Here is a 22,626-nt window from a genome sequence, read left to right as displayed (position 1 = left end):
ACAGCTGACAAACTACTCAGTACATATAGAAACAGTTAGGGAAAATTATTTGTTTCAGTGAGAGTCAGAAAAGTTGAGAAAAATCAAACCAAATCAGTAAGGGCACAAATCAAGAGACTTCACAGAAGCTTCACAGTTACTTCTCACAATAACTCAGACTTGCATGTCTCTATATTTTTAGGGCAGACAGAGAGAAAACGGGCACTTAGAGCATTTTATAATAATGCCCCAGTAAAATGATTCACAACAGTCTCTAATAGGAACCCGGTAGGCTGCTGACAACTGCAAAAGGCCTTGGAAGGAAAGTAATAAATGCTCAGATCATTCGAGTTGGAAGGGATCTTTGAAGGTCATCCAGTCCAACTTCCCTGCAATGAACAAGGACACCTACAGATAGATCAGGTTTGTCAGATCATGAGTTCCTACTTCCCTAAATCATCTTAAGTCCCCTCCGTGCCTTGTGGGCTGGATATCCTAAAGTTTATTAGGCATAGCATCAAGTAAAGTTTAATCTTTGATATTCACATATGGGTTAAAAAGTGTCATTAAGTTAGTTAAAAAGGTTATTTTAGGACACACCTGAAGATTTATTAAGATTAAATGATTATATATATATATTTATTGTTAGCATCCTGTTAAGTTCTATCAGCAAGACCAAATTTATTCCACAAACAGCTTTGCAATTCTCACTCCAGCATGAAAAAAGGGACTGAAACAGGCAAAAACTTGTTGGTCTCAAAGAAAAGGTTTGGCATTCAGGTCCTTACTTCTAATATGTAAGCCTTAGCTTGAAACCTTAAATCCATCACATAAGCTCTATGAACAAGAATTAATCAAATATCCTAGAGAGGGAGGTAAAGAAGGTAGGAGAAATAAAAGAAAAATACCTTTCTTCTCGTATCCTTCTCACTCGCTCAGCTCTTTCTTGTTTCTTTTGTTCCTCATATGCTTTTTGTTCTGTAGTATCTCTTTGGATGCGCTCATTTAAGGCATCAAAATCTTTTGCTATGATATGCAGAAGCCAATATAAACCCTTTTTAATTGATTTATCAATTTTTTTCCCATAGCCCATGACAGCTGAGCAAGGTTCCTGTAAATATAAGCAGGAAAAAAAAGGGGGGGAAATCATTTAATTATTTGCAGTTCAGATTACTTCACCAAATACATGGGCCCAGCCAAACAAATACTGTTGATCTTAAGCTTGGAAAACATTAAGAAGTATGAGAAATAAATCCGCATTTAGTTACTGTGTAAAATGTAGGTGTATTTTTTTGCTAAGATAGAAATCACATCAGATCTACCAAATTCCTGTATTTCCAGTCCCACTTCAGCAATACTACCTGCTGCACAGAAAAATGTTTGCATGTCAATCTCCAAATAAACATACGCATACACCAGTTACATACGTATCCATTATTTATTTACACATCTATTTATATTCCTATTTCAACAGACAATCTATGCATCTCCATAGGAATATAAGCATTTTATCAAACTCAAATATCTATTTTCTATCTTGCTGGTGCATTATAATAGCCTAAATTATATTTATCAAGTAAAATAGGGAAAAAAAAAAGGTATCCAAGGAAATCAGTTAAGCTTCAGTTCGTGAAATAAATGTTCAAGTTATTCACAAGCATTTAGGAGATTAATAAAATTCTATCTGAATTTGTCAGAAAAACTCAAACCTCTTCAGTTTCTCAGATCAGGAGAGGAGTGAAGTAAAACATCCATTTTGGCTGAAATAAAACTGTTGTTATGATATTCTCATAAACAAACAGACACAAGTAGGCAAACCTATTGGAAAAATAGGTGCAAAATTTTGCTAAACTTTTTTAGAATACTCGATACAACACTTGAGGTAAGAGTGGTTGAAGGAATTAAGAGGAACAGAAAAATAATTTTAAAAATACTGATTATTAAGAACATCTGGTAAGAACATGTTGAAAGGACAGGAGCGGGCTTCTCCTTGAAATGAAAAGGCATCAAGGAGTTATGATAACAGTCCTCAAAAAAGGAGAAAATTCCAAATAGGAAAAGAATAATTTTTTGTCTGTGTTTGTTATCAGGAAGACAACTATAACTGGCTCTAATTGGAACAAACGAGATGTGGCTCAATTCTAAGGTTCAAATATGATTGTTATTTACTACAGAACACCACAGCATTCTCTAGAAAAACCTTAACAGGGAGATTTGTAAGCACATCTCTGAGAAACTAAGCTAATAGACCAGCCTGTTTTCGTTTAGGCTCACACAAAGGTTACTTTTGTAGTAGTTCAAGTATAAAATATAAAAATTTAGAGATACAGAAAACACAGAAATATTAAAAAAAAGAGGATGGTCATTTTGACTGACACTGTATGACTGCTAGACAAATGACTCAAATTGCTTTAATATTTTTTGCAGAGAAATATAAAAAAAACAAAAGAAAACTGATTGAATAAGAAAAAAATTATTCCTGCCTCATTTTAATAATATTATTTATTAAATCTTTTTTTGTTTCATAATCCCATATTTAAATTCATCCCATGAATGATCATACTGAAAGAGCTTGGGACCAGGTTTATCTTTAATGATCCTAGTGAAAACCTTTTCTTGGGGGTTGAAAGTAGATGATTATTATGGTTCTTTTCAACCCAGACCATTCTATGATTCTATGATTCATACTTCATAAAGAAGCTTGCAAGATTCTCACAGCTGCTTTCAGCTGAAATGACTCAGAGTACAGTCTAGTTTCAAGATAAAAACAGAGAATGAGAAATTAAGTAAATCTAAAGTACTGGAAATATGCATTAGAATCTCTTAAGTTTTTTCTATTGTTAATGCTTTGTAAGAAAATAATATTACCACAGAAATCCCTCAAGAACAATACTGTGATCTTTTTGTATTTATGACTGCTGCTGTATACTCAGTGCAATGTCTGCTGAATGAAGAAAAGCCTTCAAAGGGTCAAGACACTATGAATCTAGCTGTGGCTGTGCTATAATACAGCTTCCTACAAAATAACATTATATCTGTGCTACTCAATGAATATTTTAACTCTTCCTACAGAATTAAAAATCCTTTTAACTTTAAGACCCACGTATCAGATGGAATGTATATTCAAAATCATCTTCCAATGTTGTTTAATAGTTTCTATACAATTTGTAATATTCTTAAAACATTTATGTGGCAATTACAAAAAGATCATACACTTAAAACTCACAAATACTTAAATTAGAAGATTTGTTGTTTAAAAAATGACCATGACTACTACATCTAAAATGTAATTATTTTAGGACAGATATTAACTAGACCTTACTGTGTCTACTGGGCTGGGAATTAGAAGATATTACTTTACTTAATTTACTTTACTCCTACAGTTTCACAGATGATAACTCAGACTATCTGAGGTTTTAGCTGTGGACAGAAAGGAGACAAACATTACAACTGAACAGTGGTCCTTCCTGAATGTCAACATAAGCAAATTTCACTTTCTACTTCTTTTTAAAAAGGTGGAATACTAAACTTGCTGAATATCCACATCACTAATTCATTATTTTTATATGGTTTCAAGGTGGACCAATAAGTACACTTTGACAACCTTTGTAGCGATTTCTTCAACAAATTCAGAAGCCAAGTGTCAAGGTGAACAGTAGATTTGCTTGAAAAAAAAAAAGTACAAATGTACATACTGTATCTTTGCTGGGATTGCAGGCTTCTTGTTTCATTTTTATGCTATATGGCATAATCCCCTGTCTCCTTGCAAGCATTATGTGGGCTGCAGAGTTCAGTACAAGCATGACACTAATGCCCTATAGCTTGCAGTACCCACGATTTTTAACCTCTTATACTTGAATGAATTACACTCTAGCAGAATCTAAACAAGGAGAAGATGTATGGCGGAAATATCTTGTTTCTGTGAGGATTAACCTTGTTTCTCTGAGAAAAACTAATATAATAGAACTGGTGTAAATTTCTTCAGGGTTTTCATAAAGGTTATTCTTGTTCCTGGGACTGCAGGCTTCTCATTTCAGTGTTATGCTAAATGACATAATTCTCTACCTCCTTACAAGCATGCATGCACAAGAAAATGAAGCATCTTAAAATATACTTACAATCTGACACAGACATTTGTGTTCATTGACAAGCTTTTCCAGAGATAAGGTCTCAATTACATCTGCTTCTGACAGAGCTCCTTCTCTGTCCTGCTTATTTGCCAGTCTAAAGAAAAGATCAAAAGGAAACACTCAGCATCCAGAAATATGGAAGAAATTAGATCTTAAAAACTACATTCCTGACAAAAGTAGGAAAACGTAGGAGAAAGTAAAGAGAAAATGCCTTACTCCAGCTTTAATTCTTAGTTCTTTCTATCATACACCATTTTCAGCAGAGATACTAATATTAATGACTACGCACCCATAGACAAAGCAATTATATTTTACAGCTGAGAAGACAACAGCTGTACTGCTCACCTATGGTAACCCAGTATAACCTGCCAGGGTCTGTGGATCAAAGTTCAGAACTTCTCAACTTTCCAAACCACACGCACTTTCCACATGCACATAACACTGCTTCACAACAACCTCAGGTCTGCCTACTATCCACTATTTTTCTCAGCTGCCAAACAGTTTGGTATGTAGTATCTTGAACCTGTTCTTCATAAGTAAAACTCAGAACTTGCATGAATAGCTCTAAAAGACATTTTATTATTAAAGCAAGAGAAGAAAAAGGAAAGTATACGAAATGCATAACTTACAAAATAAGTATTCCATAAAATGAAGTGCCTTTATTCACTTATTTCTAAGTGACATGGGACCAATATGTCTTTCATGTCCTCCATAACTGCACCAGTAATGTTTTTGTACACTACAGATGCAACCTGATTCACTACCCCATGAATGTTTTTCATTATTTCACATCTGAATATGTACACTGACCTGAAAACAGAGGATGCTATGATCCTTTCAATACTGTTGAAAAAGTTATCAGTATTTATTAAAAATAAGGCTGTCTAGAATTACAAACATTCTAAACATTTAAATTCTTCTTCTCAGTAAACTCCTGTGTATACCACAGTATAACCATAAAAGCTACCTCCTTTTATCACAACTAAATTTTTAATGTTTAATTGGAATCTCTTTTATATAATATGAAATTGAAAATGTTTCCAATCTAAAATCCTGACAGCACTACTTCTCACAGAAAGGTGAAATTTTGTCCCTGATGAGGATTTCTCTCAGCTATTTCAAGCAATGATTTTCATGAAAAACACAGAACTTGTCAATCCTTGAGAACTCAATTTCTTGAATAAAAACAGACTTAAACGGATCACCATACAAGAAGACAGGATGCATTATAGGCACTGTGATCATGTATGTCTCACTTCTTCAGGAAAATGGGCTAAGTCTGTGAATCTGTAAAATCTCCTCATTCACTCTTAGCAATATGCTTATTCTACTGAATGTATTCTATACGTGCAGATTTCAAATTCAACAGAAAGGGATACAATTCTTAGAAGCAAAAGAAATGTCTACATGAAATAATCACAGAATGGCCTGGGTTGAAAGGGACCACAATGATCATCTAGTTTCAACCCCCCTGCTATGTGCAGGGTCACCAACCACCAGACCAGGCTGCCCAGAGCCACATCCAGCCTGGCCTTGAATGCCTCCAGGCATGGGGCATCTACAGCCTCCTTGGGCAACCTGTTCCAAGGCATTACTACCCTCTGTGTGAAAAACTTCCTCCTAATATCTACCCTAAATCTCCCCTGTCTCAGTTTAAAACCATTCCCCCTTGTCCTATCACTATCCACCCTCATAAACAGTTGTTCCCCCTCCTGTTTATGTGCTCCCTTCACGTACTGGAAGGTCACAATGAGATCTTCCCGGAGCCTTCTCTTCTCCAAGCTAAACAAGCCCAGTTCCCTCAACCTTTCCTCATAGGAGAGGTGCTCCAGCCTAATGTGTAGAAAAAGTCAGAAAAAAATGTAACAAAGTGAATATATTTACCTCAGTATTTAGGAATGTGTTAGCCAGACACGTGTTCCCCCCCAAAAAAAGTCAAAAAAGCAAAGTTGCAGTCACACTGATGAATGCAAGCACATGTTTATAACAAGTGGACAAGTTAAGATGCAAATCCAAAGTATATTTTTAAACAAACAAAAACAACAAGAGAAAACATGTAAGAAAATTTCTGTGCTTCAAGAGAAGAACTGAAGAGTTTTATAAGAAATAAATAAAACTTCACAAGAGTAGTGAAATCTAGGAGTTGTTCCAATCTTTGATAAAAACAGTTGGTGACAACAGGTTATATATATAGTGTTTCCTTTCCTATTAATTGCTTTAAATTAAAAGCTAGGATGGTAAATCTCCACGAACATGGGAGGGCATTAAATATGCAAAATACTATTAATGTTTGAAGTTACTATTTGTATATATGAAAAACTGTACTGTTTATATTTAACCAATGTATGAAGGTCGCTCTGAAAGTAATGCCTCCTATTTATTTCCATGGAAACAACAGCAGATACAAACAGCACAATGGCACTACTTCATAGAGAATATTCTCAGTTACAAAACTGAAAAATATTATTTTTCATTTTGTGGTGTGACAGCTGTGCAAGACTGTCCAGAATGTGGCTTGTCTTTCAGATCATTGTCACCACCACTGAAATACACCATCCACCACCTCACTGTGGTCACATCCATTGTTTAGTCTCCATAGACCTTCAGGAAGCATTCATGAATGTCAGTGGGTACTTTCTGCATGGAATAATTCAGTGACACGTCTTTGCTCCATCTGCACTTCCATGTCAGACTCCATTCTGTCAGACTGCCCCTCTGCTGCTATCTGTCACATGGCAACAAAATGTAACAGAATGCTGGTGGAATGGTTCAACCTCTACTGCTATACCAACATCCACCTCTGACATTATGGGTGAACATAATAAAACAGGAGGCATTACCTTTGGAGCAGCTCTCAGATCATTTTGGAATATAACATGCAATCAGATTTTAATTTCTACAAATTTTATACAAAACTGGTAATAGTACTGTTGTCATAATCCAGAGAATTAAAGTGCAAAAGCTGTAAAAGGAATTTTTCGGAGTACTAGAAAAACAGAAAACTGCACTTGTTTCTCTCTAGTAAAGGAATTCTCCTAAAATAACTTTTTGTAATTTAGCAACTCTTCCATTGCCAAAGAACTCTGAATCAACTTTCTAGACAAAATCACAAACAATTTAGCCTCCAGGAATGCAATGGCAGATTGGTTTAGAACCAGACTTCACAGTCTTTCTTCTAAACCTGAAGTTGTCATAATCACTTTTAGGGAATGTTTGGCCAAAGCTTGTAAGGAATTATCATACTCCTTACTGGGAGGAAACAATGCTAAGAATTCACTCCATAGTTAGAGAAACTTGTCAGCATATGAGGTCCACCTACAAACGTACTTATTCTCTCATTCTCATTTTCCAGAATTGCAGTATGAGAGTCTCAGTTCTTAATTATCATAATCCTAAGAGATCTTTTAACCTCAAAGAGCCATAAAAAAGTTGTATTATATTTACAACTCCAAAAAACAGTCCTTGTCACCATTAATCTCATGTGCTGTGATTCATTATCTGACCTTCCCTTTCAAGGATTGTGCATGAAGGAGACCATGGAAAGACAGCTTCTTAAACATCCTGACAGCTCAATTCTCTTTTGATCTTTGTTAGTCTTAAAAACCACGTGCAGTCAAAAAGGTTTATATATTTACCATCAGCTTGGGGATAAAAACTCCTATATCCCACCTATGATCAAAACTTTGTTAACTTGCCTGCAGCACAAGAAAGAGCACAGAGTTCTCCTCAGTATGTTAACACTTGATTTGATAATCCATTCCCATTTCTTGACAAAAATATTAATTCTACAGTGCTTTGTACTCTATGTGGTTTAGTGAAGACAATACTTCACGCTTCCTTACTTCATATACAGAAACAATGACTTTTTCAATGTGTTTGTTACATTGGCACTGTTTCTTAACAAACAGCTACAACAAGTAATGTTGTCCCAGTATTTGGCTATTAAATGTGCCTGAAACTAAACTAGAGAAAAACTGAAATAGAATTCAAGAAAGTTATAGGGAGAAATCAAAAGACTGGAAACAGTTATCTTTGCCTTCTTTTTCTTTTCCCCTCCATTTAGCCCACCTTTGCCACAGCCTAAAAATCCTACTGCACTTTTCCTAGTTTCAAAAAGCATTCCTCAGCAATGCTGTCAATCCCTATCTTCATCTGATTTAAGAAAATATTTCTGAGTACATACTTTGTTGCCACAGCCTATTCCTTTTCAACCTGAAGATTAAATAACTGTAGTATTTACTGTTTCTCTGGACTGTACATTCTACAAATCACAGATGACGCAGAATGTAATCTTCGCAAACTGCATACCTCAATTTGACAGTAATGCCCTATAACATGCAGTATCTGCTGATTTTTGACCTTTATTACTTTGAATGGCATACAGTTTGCTTTTTGGACAGTTATCTTCTGTTTTCAATACAGAAAACCTGTTATAATACCAGCTGTATTCAAAAATTGGAATTGAAGTTCTGTACCTGGCTAAGTGAAATATCCAAATGGCAATCTCCACCTCACGCTCCCCAAGAATTCATTTAATACAGGTCATACATTTCCTGTTGCTCTAATCCCTGTCCCACTTCAGTCTGTAGATCAAACTTAAGGAATTAAAATATTGTTCAAATACTTTTAAGACACTGGCAGTCACACTGTGCATTAAAGATGCCTCATGTTTTTTCCGTTCAAGTAAGCATATGGATAGATCCGCAACCTACTCTTGCTTTCTTTTTCGTTCTCACTTCAGCGTAGAAGAAAGCAATTACTGTGCTTACACTTGTGCTTCAGAGGCAGGCAGTGCTATGTTTGCAGCTGACAAGGTCTCTCTACCTAGGGAGCTGGTCTCAGACACTTCCTACTATTGGCCAACTCCATGAGAGTGATCCGCCTCGCAGCAAGGCTGGGTTGCAAACAGGCAGAACCAGATTCCCCAAGTAGAAAGTAATCAATTTGCCTGTCTACTGCAGTTGCAGAAGTCAGCTTCCCTCTCGCACTGCTGCACTTGAAGATGAGCCCTTGGACAATTATTTAAGGACTAGGAGCAGAAAGCATACTGAAAAGACTTACTGGAATGCCACTCAAGACACAGAAAATATTCAAAACAATATTTGTCTCATTATACTCAAGCTTAGCCTCCAGAGTTCCCTTCTAAAGGATAACGTGTGCCATCAACTGGATTCAAAGGTAAAGACTTTTCTTTTACTTAATGTTAAAAAAGTTGCAAATATCAGAAAAAGGCTGTGTAGTCTGTGTCTGTGTCAAGACACACAAACAGTGAATATCGACCCTGAAAATAATTGGATAGAACTCTAGGTTAATATTGTCTCAGAGCTTCACTGCTCATGCACGGGAATGCTAAGCTTTGAAGCCAAGTTTTACACATAAAACCTCATTCTTTACTGAATACACTGGAGTTATCTTAAAGGACAGAGCTTGGTTTTAATTTTCCAAAGCAGCAGAACTTCATATGTAGCAATCTTTGGTGTTTAAGAACTATAAGAAGTATTGATAAACACACTTGAAAGCACTGATGGCATATAACATTAAGTTTGCCAACTCCAAAGCTTTTATAAATAAAATCATGCTTTACTTACTTAAATTTCACAAATTATACTTGGAACCCTCTTAGTGCAACAAAAAATGTTATTTATAAAAGAAACAGAGGAAAGGAAAGCACCAACTGCTTTTATGTCATGTAAGACTTTTTTTTTTTTTTTAAACAACTAGAGAGCTTTGAACTTTATTTTTAGAGTCATGGGAAACTGTGGAAAGGGAGTGTATGTGTGCATTGGCACAACTGACATCTACACTTCAGTATTTCCCTCAGAAGACATACCAGCGAAAAAGACTCTGAACATGAACTATGTGCACTTGTTGGCTTGCTTCTAAAATGTAAATTACCCAGCAAGTAGTGAACAAGTAAGCATTAAAACTTACTTCACAGTCCAAGAGATTTGGTGAAAAAATCTGGAATAAAAAGGACATATTTGTGTCTCAGTTTTCTTAAAACAAACAAACAAACAAGAAACGTTAGAGAAAAAACAGATGTTTCTTTCACAGAAGGTATTCTGCATGAGTGCCGAGATGTGTTTATTTTCTTGGTTTGCAGGCTTGGACTTTTTGTTTTAAATACGTTTCCTTTACAACTTGTGCATTTGGTGTTGGATTACCATACAGCAAGAACACTGAGAACTAAATAGTGTACAGGCAGGCTGTTAGAAGTAATATGTGAAAGCTTATAGATACTGCTTTTGGGTATAGCCAGTTATCACAGACTTGAGAAGTTTGGTCAAATCTGCATGTTGGCCATAAAAAATATAGAAGAGCACAGTATACCTCCAGGATACTTTGGTCAAAATACTGCAGTATCAGAATTGTCAATCTTGAGTAGAAGTAACTTCAGGAAAATGTATCTTTAAAAGAATGATTTATCTGAGATCAGGAATACTAGATTTGAAGACTACTTTAATTGAGGGTGACTGAGCCACCATTCCTCAGAATGCAAAGACAAGAGGAAGAAACTTTCAGCTGCACAGCAGTCTAAACAAGAATGAACAAAGCCATATTTTTCCACCCACGGTTGAGCTTTTAGAAATGATGTTCCACATATTTTCTTCAGAATTTCATCTCTCATCCTTTTTTCTTTTCCCACTTGGACAGTTCTGTGGACAGCAATTACTAGGATGACACAATAGAAAACTGAGGCCTGTGCAGTTATATGAAGAAAAGATTTATTAGTTTCTTTGTTTTCCTCATATTACCATGCAGCTCAAACTCTTGATCGAGAGACAGAAAGATGTGTGTCAGATAGTTTTTGCCCTTCAATTATTGGCAGTTCATTAACTTTTTAAGAAAAACACACTTACTGCTAATTTAACAACCACACACATAGGAGAACCAGCAAATAGTTTCAGGCCTCCCATGGAAACTGAGAGGAACTCCCTGCTCTCCCTTCTTTCTGTAGACTTCTTGCAGATTGCATTTAACAGCTTTTAATTATACAAATAGTCCAAATGTGGCTCTTAGCAAATCTTAAGCTACATTCTTTGGCACTCTAAAGAGCTGCCTTAGCATTAGGCACCTTCTGGATTGTTGATAAGAGTTGGAAAATCATTGGTAACTTTTTACTGATTGACACTAGGGACTTCCTCAAAAACACGGAATATTTAATTTCCCTAGTTTGTTTTTTATGCCTTCTATTGTTACGTAAAACAAAACTTTGAGTATTAGGGTAAGATATAATGAAAAACCAGTGAATTAGATGCTCCAAGACCATCTGCTTACAAACATCAATTAAGAGTTTGTGTATACGTAACTGCAGGCAGATCAATTTCTCTAATTCACCTTTTTCCCTAATTAGTTCCTCCAGGTCAGTTCTAACTATTCTTTTATTTAAATGTAAGATTCTAAACTCATCCTGTTTATAGTATCTTTAGCAACTCCAGAGCAATCTCAATCTCATACTACCTTTTGAAGTGGTTAAAAGAATGTCAGTTATCATTTGTTTCACTTCAGCTAAGTGGCCACATTCCTACCTCGTATCTAAATCCTCTTCTCATTTACCAAAAGCGTATTTCTCCAACGCACTTCTTCACTATCTGTTTATTCCAACCTACTACTCAAATGGGCTTTACACAAAGAGAGCTGAGGTTATAACCAGGACACCGTATTTAACTTCCAGGTGTTTAACTGCAAAAGCAATAAACTTCGCTGCCAAGTTTTTGTGTAAGAATTTTTAAAAATCCCTGAAAATATGTTTATTTTCATATAGTTTTCATGTATTTCACCTTAATATATAAATACCAAGACAAATAGTGAAGTTTCTTTAGGCAAACTGCCTGTAGGATACATTGTGGTTTTTGCTTTGCCTAGAAATCATTACCTTGATTACAGATGAGTTGCAAGGCTGCAATACTTAGCCATATGACGTGATAGATGAAATGAGAATGAAAACTAAGTGGGACTACTAATTTTGCTCCTGCAACTACTATCAGGATAAAGAAAATCTGGAAATAGATTTATACTAACAGAACCCTAGAGAAAGCTATTAACTAGGAGTTAAAAATGTACATCCTATTAAATGGAAATAATTTCACTTGTCCTTCATTCTGCCTAAAGCCTCCTCTTTTGGCAATTTACTTTCAAATTCTACCTTACGATATATAAACATCTAATGCTTCATTATGTAACTTTTGGTAGAGGAAATTATAGTCTTCTTTCTGGATTTCTATGACTTGTAGGTGGCCAGCGTGCTCATACCAGCTAAACAAGTGAAGGTGCTGATTACTAGCATTATTCTTGTCTGAAAGAAAAACAAAATCAGGAATCTACAGTGATTTATTTACTTTTTTTTTTTAAAGTTTCCTGAAGAGCACTACTTTCAGTAATTCTTTAGTACATGAAGCATCATAAACACATTAAATAAGTTCTTCAGTTTTAAATATGAGATACTCCAGTCCTCTATAACTAGAGAGAATAACTCACAGACTAACTGATTTTCAGGTGAAATCACTGCTTTGTCAGTCAAGACTCAGTGATGTATGCTGCATTTGCAAGCGTGATTTATGCCAGTGCAAAGGCATGACCTTAACACCTTCCAATACCCACAGTTTCAGTGGAAAGTCTGAGAATCACCGTCTGTACACAAGGAAATGATGACAGATCACTATCCTCAAATCTTCTACAGTCATTCAGAACAGGTTACAAAACTCCAAGGCAAACCCAGCTTTGCCACTGATTCATTACGCATCATTGAATCACATATTTCATAAAAATAGTAACATCACCACATCTCTGTAACTGATAGGAAGAAGACTGACAGTTGTAGAGATTTTGAAAGTATAAAATCTTCTAAAACAGATGATTCAAAACCTACATATTCTCTCATACCTACTAATGCCTAAGTTCATATTTCTATTATTTGTCTATCATCTTCTCTCTTAGTATGCTTTTTCCATATCATGCAACACCACAGAACTGCCCTAAAAGAACTGTATCTCCAGCATCTTGAGTATGTTACAGATTTCTGGCCAAGAACATCTAAATTAATTAAAATAACTAAAAGTCTATTTTCTGCCCTTACATCTCCCTTGAAGTGCTCACTCCAGCAGCACAGCTTAATGACACTCTTCCAGCAATCTCTGAATCGTTTTCACCCATGAAATTTTATTGTGCAAATCCCCTTAATACTCAGACCTGTTTTGTTATATTTGAATCACACATTTTTATTCAGTATCTGTGTTTCTTCCCTTCCCATACCTACTTCACATTAACTAGAGAACTCCCAAGCTACATAGCTTCAAATGCACCATTTTTATTCCCCTTCATATGGGTCATTTTGGGTTTGCTCAATTATCTTCCGGCAGTTCTAATATGGGGATATTTTCTCAAGGGGGCAAGAAACAAGATTCTATTTCCTCAACATCACAGTGGGCTGTGATAATACAGAGGTTACAGATTATACAAACAGCCTTCACACGTTAGCTGTTCTTAAAAATATTAATAGAGATCTCATTCAAGTCCCTCGCATTGAAAATGCAATCGATTTTGCACTGTCATATAATATACTTCGATACTACTTACCTACCTTGCAAATACAAATGGTATGCGTTTTTAGGCCTATATGCAAGGCAAACTCTCTGCCTTTACTGTTTTCTTGTTGAATAACAACCATGCTTCCCACAAACAGAAGCTTGAACTTAGAAATAGTTCTTAAGTATGTTTTTCCAAGAAATTATTGTCTTAAAACATGATGATTTAAGAGGATATTTTCATCCAATTGCCTTGCTTCCTGAAAATCCGTGCTTTAAGCATGTGTTTTTACAAGCCAATTAAGCTAAAAGAAACTTTTTTATTTTGAAAAAAAGTAGAAAATAAATTTAATCTGCACCAAATTTCCTTACTTTAGTTGCTTAAAATGTATCCTGGAGTAATAACACAAGATTCTAGAGCACAAAACATATTATTTCTTTTCTTATGAGAATAAATGAAAGCACAACCTTTTCAGAAAACTTAAATTTCAATTCAAAACCTCAGTCTTTCTCACAAACTATTAAGAGTTAATATTAAGTTTAAATGACGTAAGTGCTTCAGTAATTTTTTATTGAGTTGCTAAAAAACTCAAAACAGCAACCAGGTTCCAGACCAGAGTATGATTGAACATGACCCAAAGCCAGTGCTGTCAAAAAGAACAGTTACACAGGTTTGATTTTTTTTTGCACAATATAACAGAGATGCAACTCCACTGCAGCCTAAAACGTATTAAATAAGAAATTACTTTTAGCTGAAATTCCTTTGGGATATATGTTGTCTGCAAGTGTCTTCTACCTAGTGCCCTTCATTGTATCATAACTAAAGGACAGAAAACAAATCAACCCTTATTTTTATTGCAGGTTTGTTTTGGTTTTGCTTTTTAAAGCTGTTTCGGCAGAGGTAGTGATATGATCTTTGATAAGAATTTAAGGCATACTTTATCATCATAACAAATTAATAATGGATAATGGTACACCACTTATCAGGATCTACTGTTCTCCTAGGCAATGTGTAGATGTACTTATCATTGTAAAAGCTTCCCTATCCACATAGGCCATCACTTTGGAGAGACTCATTTCTGGTGAATAACACATTAAAATTATCAAAACACCAATACTCTTGCAGTATCTTTAAATATTTGACAAAGATATGAAAATTGCACTCCCATCAATAATATATAAGAAGATGACTACCATAACAAATACAAATTGAATCACCAGTGAATCTGAATGACAACTATGTGTGCGCACTGGGAGAGGGGGGATGGAGAACAAAGCCTTCCTAGGAGATGAGGCTTGTCAGCATGACCAAACTGAAATGCAGCATGTGCGTTCCTATTCCCCTCTCCCGGCCAAATATAGTATGCTAATGAAAGCTGGTCAATAATCCTTAAGCTCTAAGTACAGCTTATGTACTGGCAAAACTGACCATGACTTTTTCTCTTCTGTAGACTATCCTGTTCCCTTCCTTACCTCCATCTACCTTCTGCCTAAAATCATCTTGTAGCCCTATCTGTTCTTTGGCTATGCTTTCACTATTACATAACCGTTTTACTGTACATAGAAAAGGCACAGTGCCACATGAATTCCACTGAATTACTGCAGCTGTATTATCTCCCTAACTACACAGTATCTTTTAAAGGCCTACAGCTTGTGATTATGGCTCTGAATAACGCTTCAGTAACTCAAATGCAGCAATATTTATGTCTGAGGAACAGCAAGGAACACCAACAGATCTCACGGATGCTCTTCACATTTGTTTATGTCAGAGCACTCAGAGCTATTTCTAAACTTAGTCAACAATTTGCCGCTGCAGTTTAGCAAGCTAATGCTTGTTTCCTTTTACCATTACTGAAGTCAACCTCCTGCTCTTAGCTGTTGTAACCCAACTTCTCCAACCAGTGAAGAAAAAATCTGATAAGGATGCTAAGAATGTACTAGGCTGTGCTGAGCGGAAGGTTGCCTTGAGCATAAATTAGCAGAGGGAGTACACGTGAATAATTGGGTATGAAGAACAGAAAAGCTGGAGTTTCTGTTCCTACAGTGACTGCCAACTGTAGTTGAAGTATTTCACTACTTCTGTAAGGCAAGTCCTCTGTTTCTGATAGTGCTTCCAGATTCTTTTGGATGAAAAAAAATAAATTGCCCCATCCAAGTTAAGCGTTAAGCAAGTGGGACATGAAGCAATACATTACATACCAGAGTAAGTTATTTAAAAGTAACCTCAAAATTCTAACAGCATTTTTTGAAATTTGTGGCTTTTAGAGGCAAACCTGTTTTTCCCTTAAACACTCAAGTGTGAGTTTAATGGAGAAATTTAGGAATTTAACACAGATCTTTTGTTTTACACTGAATTTGTATACACTAAATTATCCTACAATAAAAGTTTCCTACTGCATAACAAGACAACACCAAAGGAGCAAACTTTATCACAGTTAAGTGTCAATATCTATCATCAAGAGAAGTACAGGACTATTTGTTTACGTGAGAGCTGACACCAAGGCAAAACTTCAAGTTGGAGTCACTCAACGGAATACTGAAAAGAGAAATCCAATGCAAAATAAGTAACTGTGTGTTGATTTCCCAGTAGGAAACCTTTCTCCGAGTTTGAGATTACTGAACAATGTCAGATAGCAGGATCAGGCTTTCTTACATGACCTGGAAAAAAAACACAACACTTCACACATCTCTTTTCAGGACACTTGCAGAATTAGGCCATGAATTACTACATATACAGTCTAACGCATCAAGGCAGGGAAAAACAGATTCTCAGTCACAGCCTGGTCCCAGGTTCACTTAATTCATGGAAAAGATTCCAGTGATTCAGTAGACTGAGGATGATGCCTCCAGGTCTGGTTTTGACCAGAAGCCGAAGTGCTGCATGAACTGGAGAAAACAATCTCCTCAACTTCAGTAAGAGGTATTTACTTCTCTTTACCACTATAAGGTCTGGACAATCCAAGACACAACGCTTACCTAAAAGGAAAGAAAGCTTATATTCGCAGCATGCTTAGCAGCTGAAACAGATATCTGTATGTGAAATACACACTTATCTTAAGAGAAGCTTAAGGTTTTAAAATATAAAGCTCCAACAGTCTGAAATAGTTGGGAATTCTTTCCTTTCTAACTTAGTAACATGGTGCTTGGCTGACATTAACAAGTGAACTCTTATTTATGAAGTGCCCTTATGGTGCCTTGTGAAATTCAACACTTCTCTCCATGAAAATTGGCGCTATCTATCATGAGAACATAATCCCCCAGGACAGGAGAAACAAACCTCTCCTCTGCGAACAGATGTGCGCACATTCCCCACCTCTGTAACTTAGGCTGCCTTTTGGCAAGGAACTTCAGCAGCTGCACATCTGCAGAGGTGAATAACTTTCAGCAGAAAATACAGAGGAGGATCTTACTGCTCCCACACCTGCAAAGCAAGCTCAGCATTTGTTCCTCTCCAAATGACACCCTGATGGGTTGATTAAATCATTCAGAAGCATGCCTATTCACACTGCTTGCAAAACACCATGGTTGTGACAGCATCTCACCTGAACTGCTTACAGTAGTAACATGGTTTGTCAGCAAGAACTTAGCAAGCGCTCTCACAGGGTATTAAGAGAAGAGTGCCGTTCAAGGACACTGTTAATATAAAATGATTCTACAAAATACAACTGTGTGTATGAGAACACTTGTTATTAGGGAAACACCTAAACATCTGTTTAATGTTAAGCACATGCTCAAAGCTCATTATCTTCAATTAGATTTGAGCTTATGCTGCCCAAAGTCCAGCCTCAGTTTCTGAGTGAAAATGACATACTGTACTGGGAAACAGAGAGCTCTTCTGGGGAGGTTTAACTACGTGCTCAGATCTGTGCATCTGCTTAAATGATTTGCCAAACTGGGGGCATAATATAGAATATTTAAATATAGAAGGATCACATAAAAACTCCACCATTCCTGAAGTGAAATTTAATCAAAACATTGAGCACCTAAGAATGTTAAATAATTCTGGCTACAAACAGCACAAGTCTTCTTCCCCTGAAACACTCACTCTCAAGTCAAATTAACCTTTGTGCAAATGACTTAAAAGGCAGACCTGGTAGCATATCAGTGTCAGGACAACGGCCTCATGCAAAATGTGAAAGAAGTCTAGTTGACGTAGAAGATCGCAGGATGTTTAATTAGTAAAAAACTTTATTCATCACTGTTGCTATTGCTCTCTGTCCAGCTAGCTTCCAGGAATTAATATTATTCCAGCTTCAGGCTGGTTTCCTTGATCCAAGAAGATGAGGTAATAGTCACATGAAAGATGAAGACAGTATCAAGGCTCACAATGCTCATTCACTGAAGGATATAATTCCTTCAAACTGTCTGTCCAGCTGTGCTTGATTTCCCCTCAGCATTACTGTGGGGCAGCATTATTTCCAGAAAAGGTAGAAATAAGATCATGGACAGACATCAGTACTCTGAAGAAAGAAGTCCCAGTGTTAAATACCAGATTGAAAATGGGTTTGAATGGGTTTGAAAACATCAGATCCTGTTTGAAAAAGTTTGAAACATGAAGAATTGGTTTAAACTCAGCACAGAAAGCTGGAACTGACTGTAGGGGACTTAGTCACTCAAGAGATTTCCATCTATGAATTCCCTTTACTCAACTCTAAAAGAGCTGGCACATTCTCCCTGTGTTGGCAAAAACTTCAGTAAGTCTCTCATCTCAACTGAAAGAACAGCAGGATGCACCCCTATAACATACAATCCAACACAAAGGACAACAACACAAAGGACTCCTTATATGAACCAAGTTAGTTAGGAAACACTCAAATAGTCAAGCCAACAATTTCCAAGGTTATCTATGTCATGAAGACATCCTTGTTTATTTTAAACCAGCATGCATTTCAGTTGCAATACAATCAGCCACATTTACTGGCAAGCAAGTTCAGAGATGGGTTTTGAAGGCAATCCAAATAGGAGGCAGGATACAAAAGTAGGGTTCCATTGCTTACATTCCACTCCCTAGTGAGCTCAATGTTTAAACAAGACAATAATAATAATAATTAGCTACTTGAAGTGTTTTCTGCTTACTTCTTCATATGTTTGAGATTTGAGAAGAAACTGTTCCATTTATGGATAACCATATGATTCATACTTTGCAAAGAGTCCCCTAACAGTCATGCAATTCTGCTGCTTTTTAGTTTATTCCCCCCCTCAAGGAATTCAAATATTTCAAGATCAGTGAACCCAAACCATCAAAAAGTAGACAGTAATTGTTAATAGATACACAAATTGAACATCAAACCTAGTTCTCAAGGTCCTGTGATCAACTCACTTCAAAGCCACAGCAAATTGAACATAAGAAAAACCCGTAACTGTCCTTTTGAGAAATTGTGCTGCGTTCTGATGGGATAACTGGATGACTATATGCATGTTGTACAGTAATTACTTGAATTTCCTTAGATACAATAAAGTCTTGCCACCTCACATAAGCATTAATGGTGCCATTAAAACTTGCTTTTGATCATAGGATTGCCAAGCCATGTTAAATTAACATGGGTCAACAGATGCGTTAGGCTGCACTTAAACAAGATTTTCAGGTCAATTCTCCAAAGCCTTGTTTTTTCACATGCCCCACACTGAACTTTCCCAACAGCAGTCATGGTGGTGCCAAGCAGTTCTGAAACATTTCAAAAGAATGTTAACCTTAAAGAAACCACTTCTTTTTGCTGTGGGAAATACCACGAGTTAAGCAACACTAAGGAATTACTGTAATAAAATAAATACATGTTGTATTTTTCTCCACCCTGAAGTAGTATTTTCCACAAAATTACTTGGAAGTTTGCCTGTTAACTCAGTAAAATATGGTAACTTTCACTATCTACCAGTTTTTGTTGTTGTTGTTTCTTTTTTTTTTTTTATTATTCTCTTGCAGCAAATGAATAAACATTATGTTTGGATCTTAAATCATAGAAGTGGGGAGTGGAGTTGGGGGTTTCAGGGGAAATAAAAAAAGCAGTAAGGGAAATCTACACTATGGTACAACATCAGCATTGTTTCTTACAATTGATGTCTGTATGTTTAAAGTTTTGTTTTTTAGCTAATCTTCCTGTAGACAGCAATGTATAAATCTGTGGAAAATACGTTCACAATGTACAGCTCCATGACTTAGATAATGAAAAAAAAATATTTAGAGACCTTAAATATGGGTAAGGGATCAGAGAAACCACAGAACTATTATATGAAGTTATTCTAATGTAACAAAATTGTTTGCATATTGACAGGTTACTAGATTGATTCCTTGTAGCTATTACAAAATGCACTCTTTTGGATACTAGAAAGAAATACTGCATTTGCTTACCAAAAAAGATTCTCTAGAATTGGGATTTCAGAGAATACACATCTATAAAACAGTCACTTAGGAAGACTACCCTGAAACCTCCAAAAACAGCTAAAAGATACTACTGCACAGTTTAACATTCATCCCTGAATAAACCCATGAAAGAAACACATTTGACTTGACCAGAAGACCCTAAGTAAAAATTTAATAGTCTTCTAGTCCTGAACGCTTCACTTTCAACAGAGATTTTCAGTTCTTGATTTTATTCCAAGGAAAACATTCATGGGAAGTTTAAGAAAATACTTTCGCCTCTGTAATTAAAAAAGATTATATACTCAAAGGAAACCTTCTTTTAATTAAAAAATGAAAACTGCTGAATTACATAGTATTAAACATATGCATACCAAATTTTTGGAGTCCACCTAAAATCAACAGAACTACCTAAGAGAGGTGATCCACCCTCAGTAACATGTTGCACTGTCAAATCAGACAGAGGTATCTCATCAATTTTTGCTCTGAGTAACTGAGATTCACTAAACAGTTTGCAAGCTAATCACAAACTAACCATTTATTAGATTTATACAAAAACTTGAAAATAAGAAGTAAAACCCAATGCCAATCTACTGCAAAGCAGCAATGACCGATACTTTTGACTTCTGCAGAATAGAGCAACTCTTTTGTTTACAGAGCAGAGGATAAAAAAAAATGAAAAATAGCAGCTCTAAAACAGCCATAACAACAACAACAAAAATAATTCTACCAAAAAGACAAGCTCTGCAGTAGATACACAAGAAGGTGCAGAGTGTGTGCATTAATTCCATAAACTCAGGTTCATTAATATGATTCAAAGACATCTAGAAGTAGCCTGCTAGTGTGTAGAGGTTATGCTCCATGTAATGAAAATGTGCAACATAAGCATCTTACTACCAAATGCCCTTCCTTCAGTATATGAATTTTGAAAAGCCAAGTTAAATCTTCAGAAATGTTTCAGTAAAAAATTACTGTGATGAAATAACTGTTTTAGTCATTTTAAATATTCCCTTAAAGGTCCATATCATCTGCAGTGTTCCAAACGACTTATTTACTGCACAGAGATCTTCACAAAGAAAGGAAATATTTGAAAATAGACAAAAGGCCTTGCAAATTCAAACAAATGAACTGTAATACTCTTCAAAAATACTTAATTTAATGGCACTCATAGGAAGAATTGCCCACAACATTCACATTGTGTGTGTCAAAGTTACAGATCTTTTGGTCCAACTCCCAGTATGCGGTACAGAGAACTATATCCCAGAAGCATGCCATCCCACATAAACACCCATGAACAGTCCCTTTCCAAGCTCTTGTTCCTTGTGGCATGAAAAGGTTCTTTCTTTCTCTGAACTTAAAGAAGAAATACTTGCATTCAGAAATACTAATGCTTATCACTCTTGTTTTTTGGGACTTCTCAGTTAATGTTTCATCTGTCTGCATTACAGGTTATAGATACCTCTCCATGGATATTGCTGCATTCAAGAAGACAAGCACACATTCAACAGAGGTTATTTAAAAATATATATATATTTTATCGTGGGCATAAAACACATATACTGCAAAAAGCTGCCAATTTTTAAGATTTTGTTTTTAATTTCAATTTTTTTAAATGGAAGATGTCTTCAAGCAAGTCCTTGAAATACTTTCCTATGTTCAAAATCAAACAGGGAAATTTAGACTGACTGCAGAAGCCAGGCTGAAAGCTACACCCACAGCCATTTGAAAGGTATGTTTCTCAGATTTCCTATAAAATCATTCCCACTAAAAAAGTTCAGCATCACATTAACAGATCTCTGTTAATATAATTCTCAGATTGAGTTTAAATATCTCCAGCAAAGCTTGCACAACAGTTAAGGTAGAAAACATAACTAAATCCACTTTCTATTAAATAAGAAACATTACTGAATTGTGTGCTAACATGTTGTATAGAGTATGTCACTAAAAACTGTATTAAGGTCACAAATGGCAATGTAAAGTGACAGAAATCCAAAGAAGCTTATAAAATCTTCAATACCTGGTGTTAATTATACTGAATCCACTTCTATTCAGTATTTTCATACTAAACTACAAGTTCTGTCTTTCTGTAGTTCAGTTATCATCACTTTAACTCCACAGAGAAGGGATGGCAAGGAAAAAAAGGAGAAAAAAATTTCTGTGCGGCTGGACTAAGAGCTTAAAATAGCATATTCAAGCCAAAATTCTAACCTTTAGGCAGACTGTCTCAAAGGCCAAAGTGCTCGCTTTCCACTGAAGATGAAAATTTTCTAGTATTTCCTGAAAGATTTAAAGTGATTCATTTTCCTTCATCAAATAAAGAATTAGATAAATTCTTTTTTTTTTTTTGAGTTTCTCATCTCTTCCTTCATAAAGTCCCCCCACATGCCATGTTCTTAGTTATTTTAAGGTCTAGATAATAAACCATAATCTATCATAAAAATTGGGTTGGACTACGAATTACTGTCTACAGAAATGCAAAAGATAACAAAAAAGCCAAGGGAAGACTTAACTGTGCACATCTGAAGATAAACTAAAAACTTTAGGTTTTGATTATAGAAACTGGGTTAAAGGGTAGATTGTTCTGACATCACCTTCCTTGAACTCAAAACACTCACCTGCTAATCTTAGCAGCATACAA

General features: G+C 35.8%; 2 protein-coding genes across 8 annotated transcripts in view; one reads left to right on the top strand and one right to left on the bottom strand.

Moving 5' to 3' along the window:
* ARL13B (ADP ribosylation factor like GTPase 13B) overlaps positions 1-22,626 on the bottom strand; it is a 41,626-nt gene that overhangs the window by 4,235 nt on the left and 14,765 nt on the right. For 5 of the 6 annotated variants that reach the window (XM_010720807.2, XM_019619536.2, XM_019619535.2 and 2 more), the window contains 2 exons: positions 4,098-4,203; positions 888-1,090 (listed from right to left, as the gene is read on the bottom strand). In XM_010720807.2, coding sequence (XP_010719109.1) covers positions 888-1,090; positions 4,098-4,203 — 309 coding nt within the window. Of the gene's footprint in view, positions 1-887; positions 1,091-4,097; positions 4,204-10,040; positions 10,193-22,626 lie in introns of those variants that run through there. The other variant, XM_019619546.2, reaches the window with a different exon arrangement.
* STX19 (syntaxin 19) overlaps positions 1-22,626 on the top strand; it is a 30,044-nt gene that overhangs the window by 5,974 nt on the left and 1,444 nt on the right. The window contains exons 3-4 of one of the 2 annotated variants that reach the window (XM_019619555.1): positions 9,071-9,287; positions 21,437-21,717. The gene's annotated coding sequence lies outside the window, so the exon portion shown is untranslated. Of the gene's footprint in view, positions 1-6,935; positions 9,288-21,436; positions 21,718-22,626 lie in introns of those variants that run through there. The other variant, XM_010720787.2, reaches the window with a different exon arrangement.

Source organism: Meleagris gallopavo, chromosome 1, assembly GCF_000146605.3.
Source record: "Meleagris gallopavo isolate NT-WF06-2002-E0010 breed Aviagen turkey brand Nicholas breeding stock chromosome 1, Turkey_5.1, whole genome shotgun sequence".
In the NCBI taxonomy this organism is placed as follows: Eukaryota; Metazoa; Chordata; class Aves; order Galliformes; family Phasianidae; genus Meleagris; species Meleagris gallopavo.
This window is presented reverse-complemented; position numbering and strand designations above follow the sequence as displayed.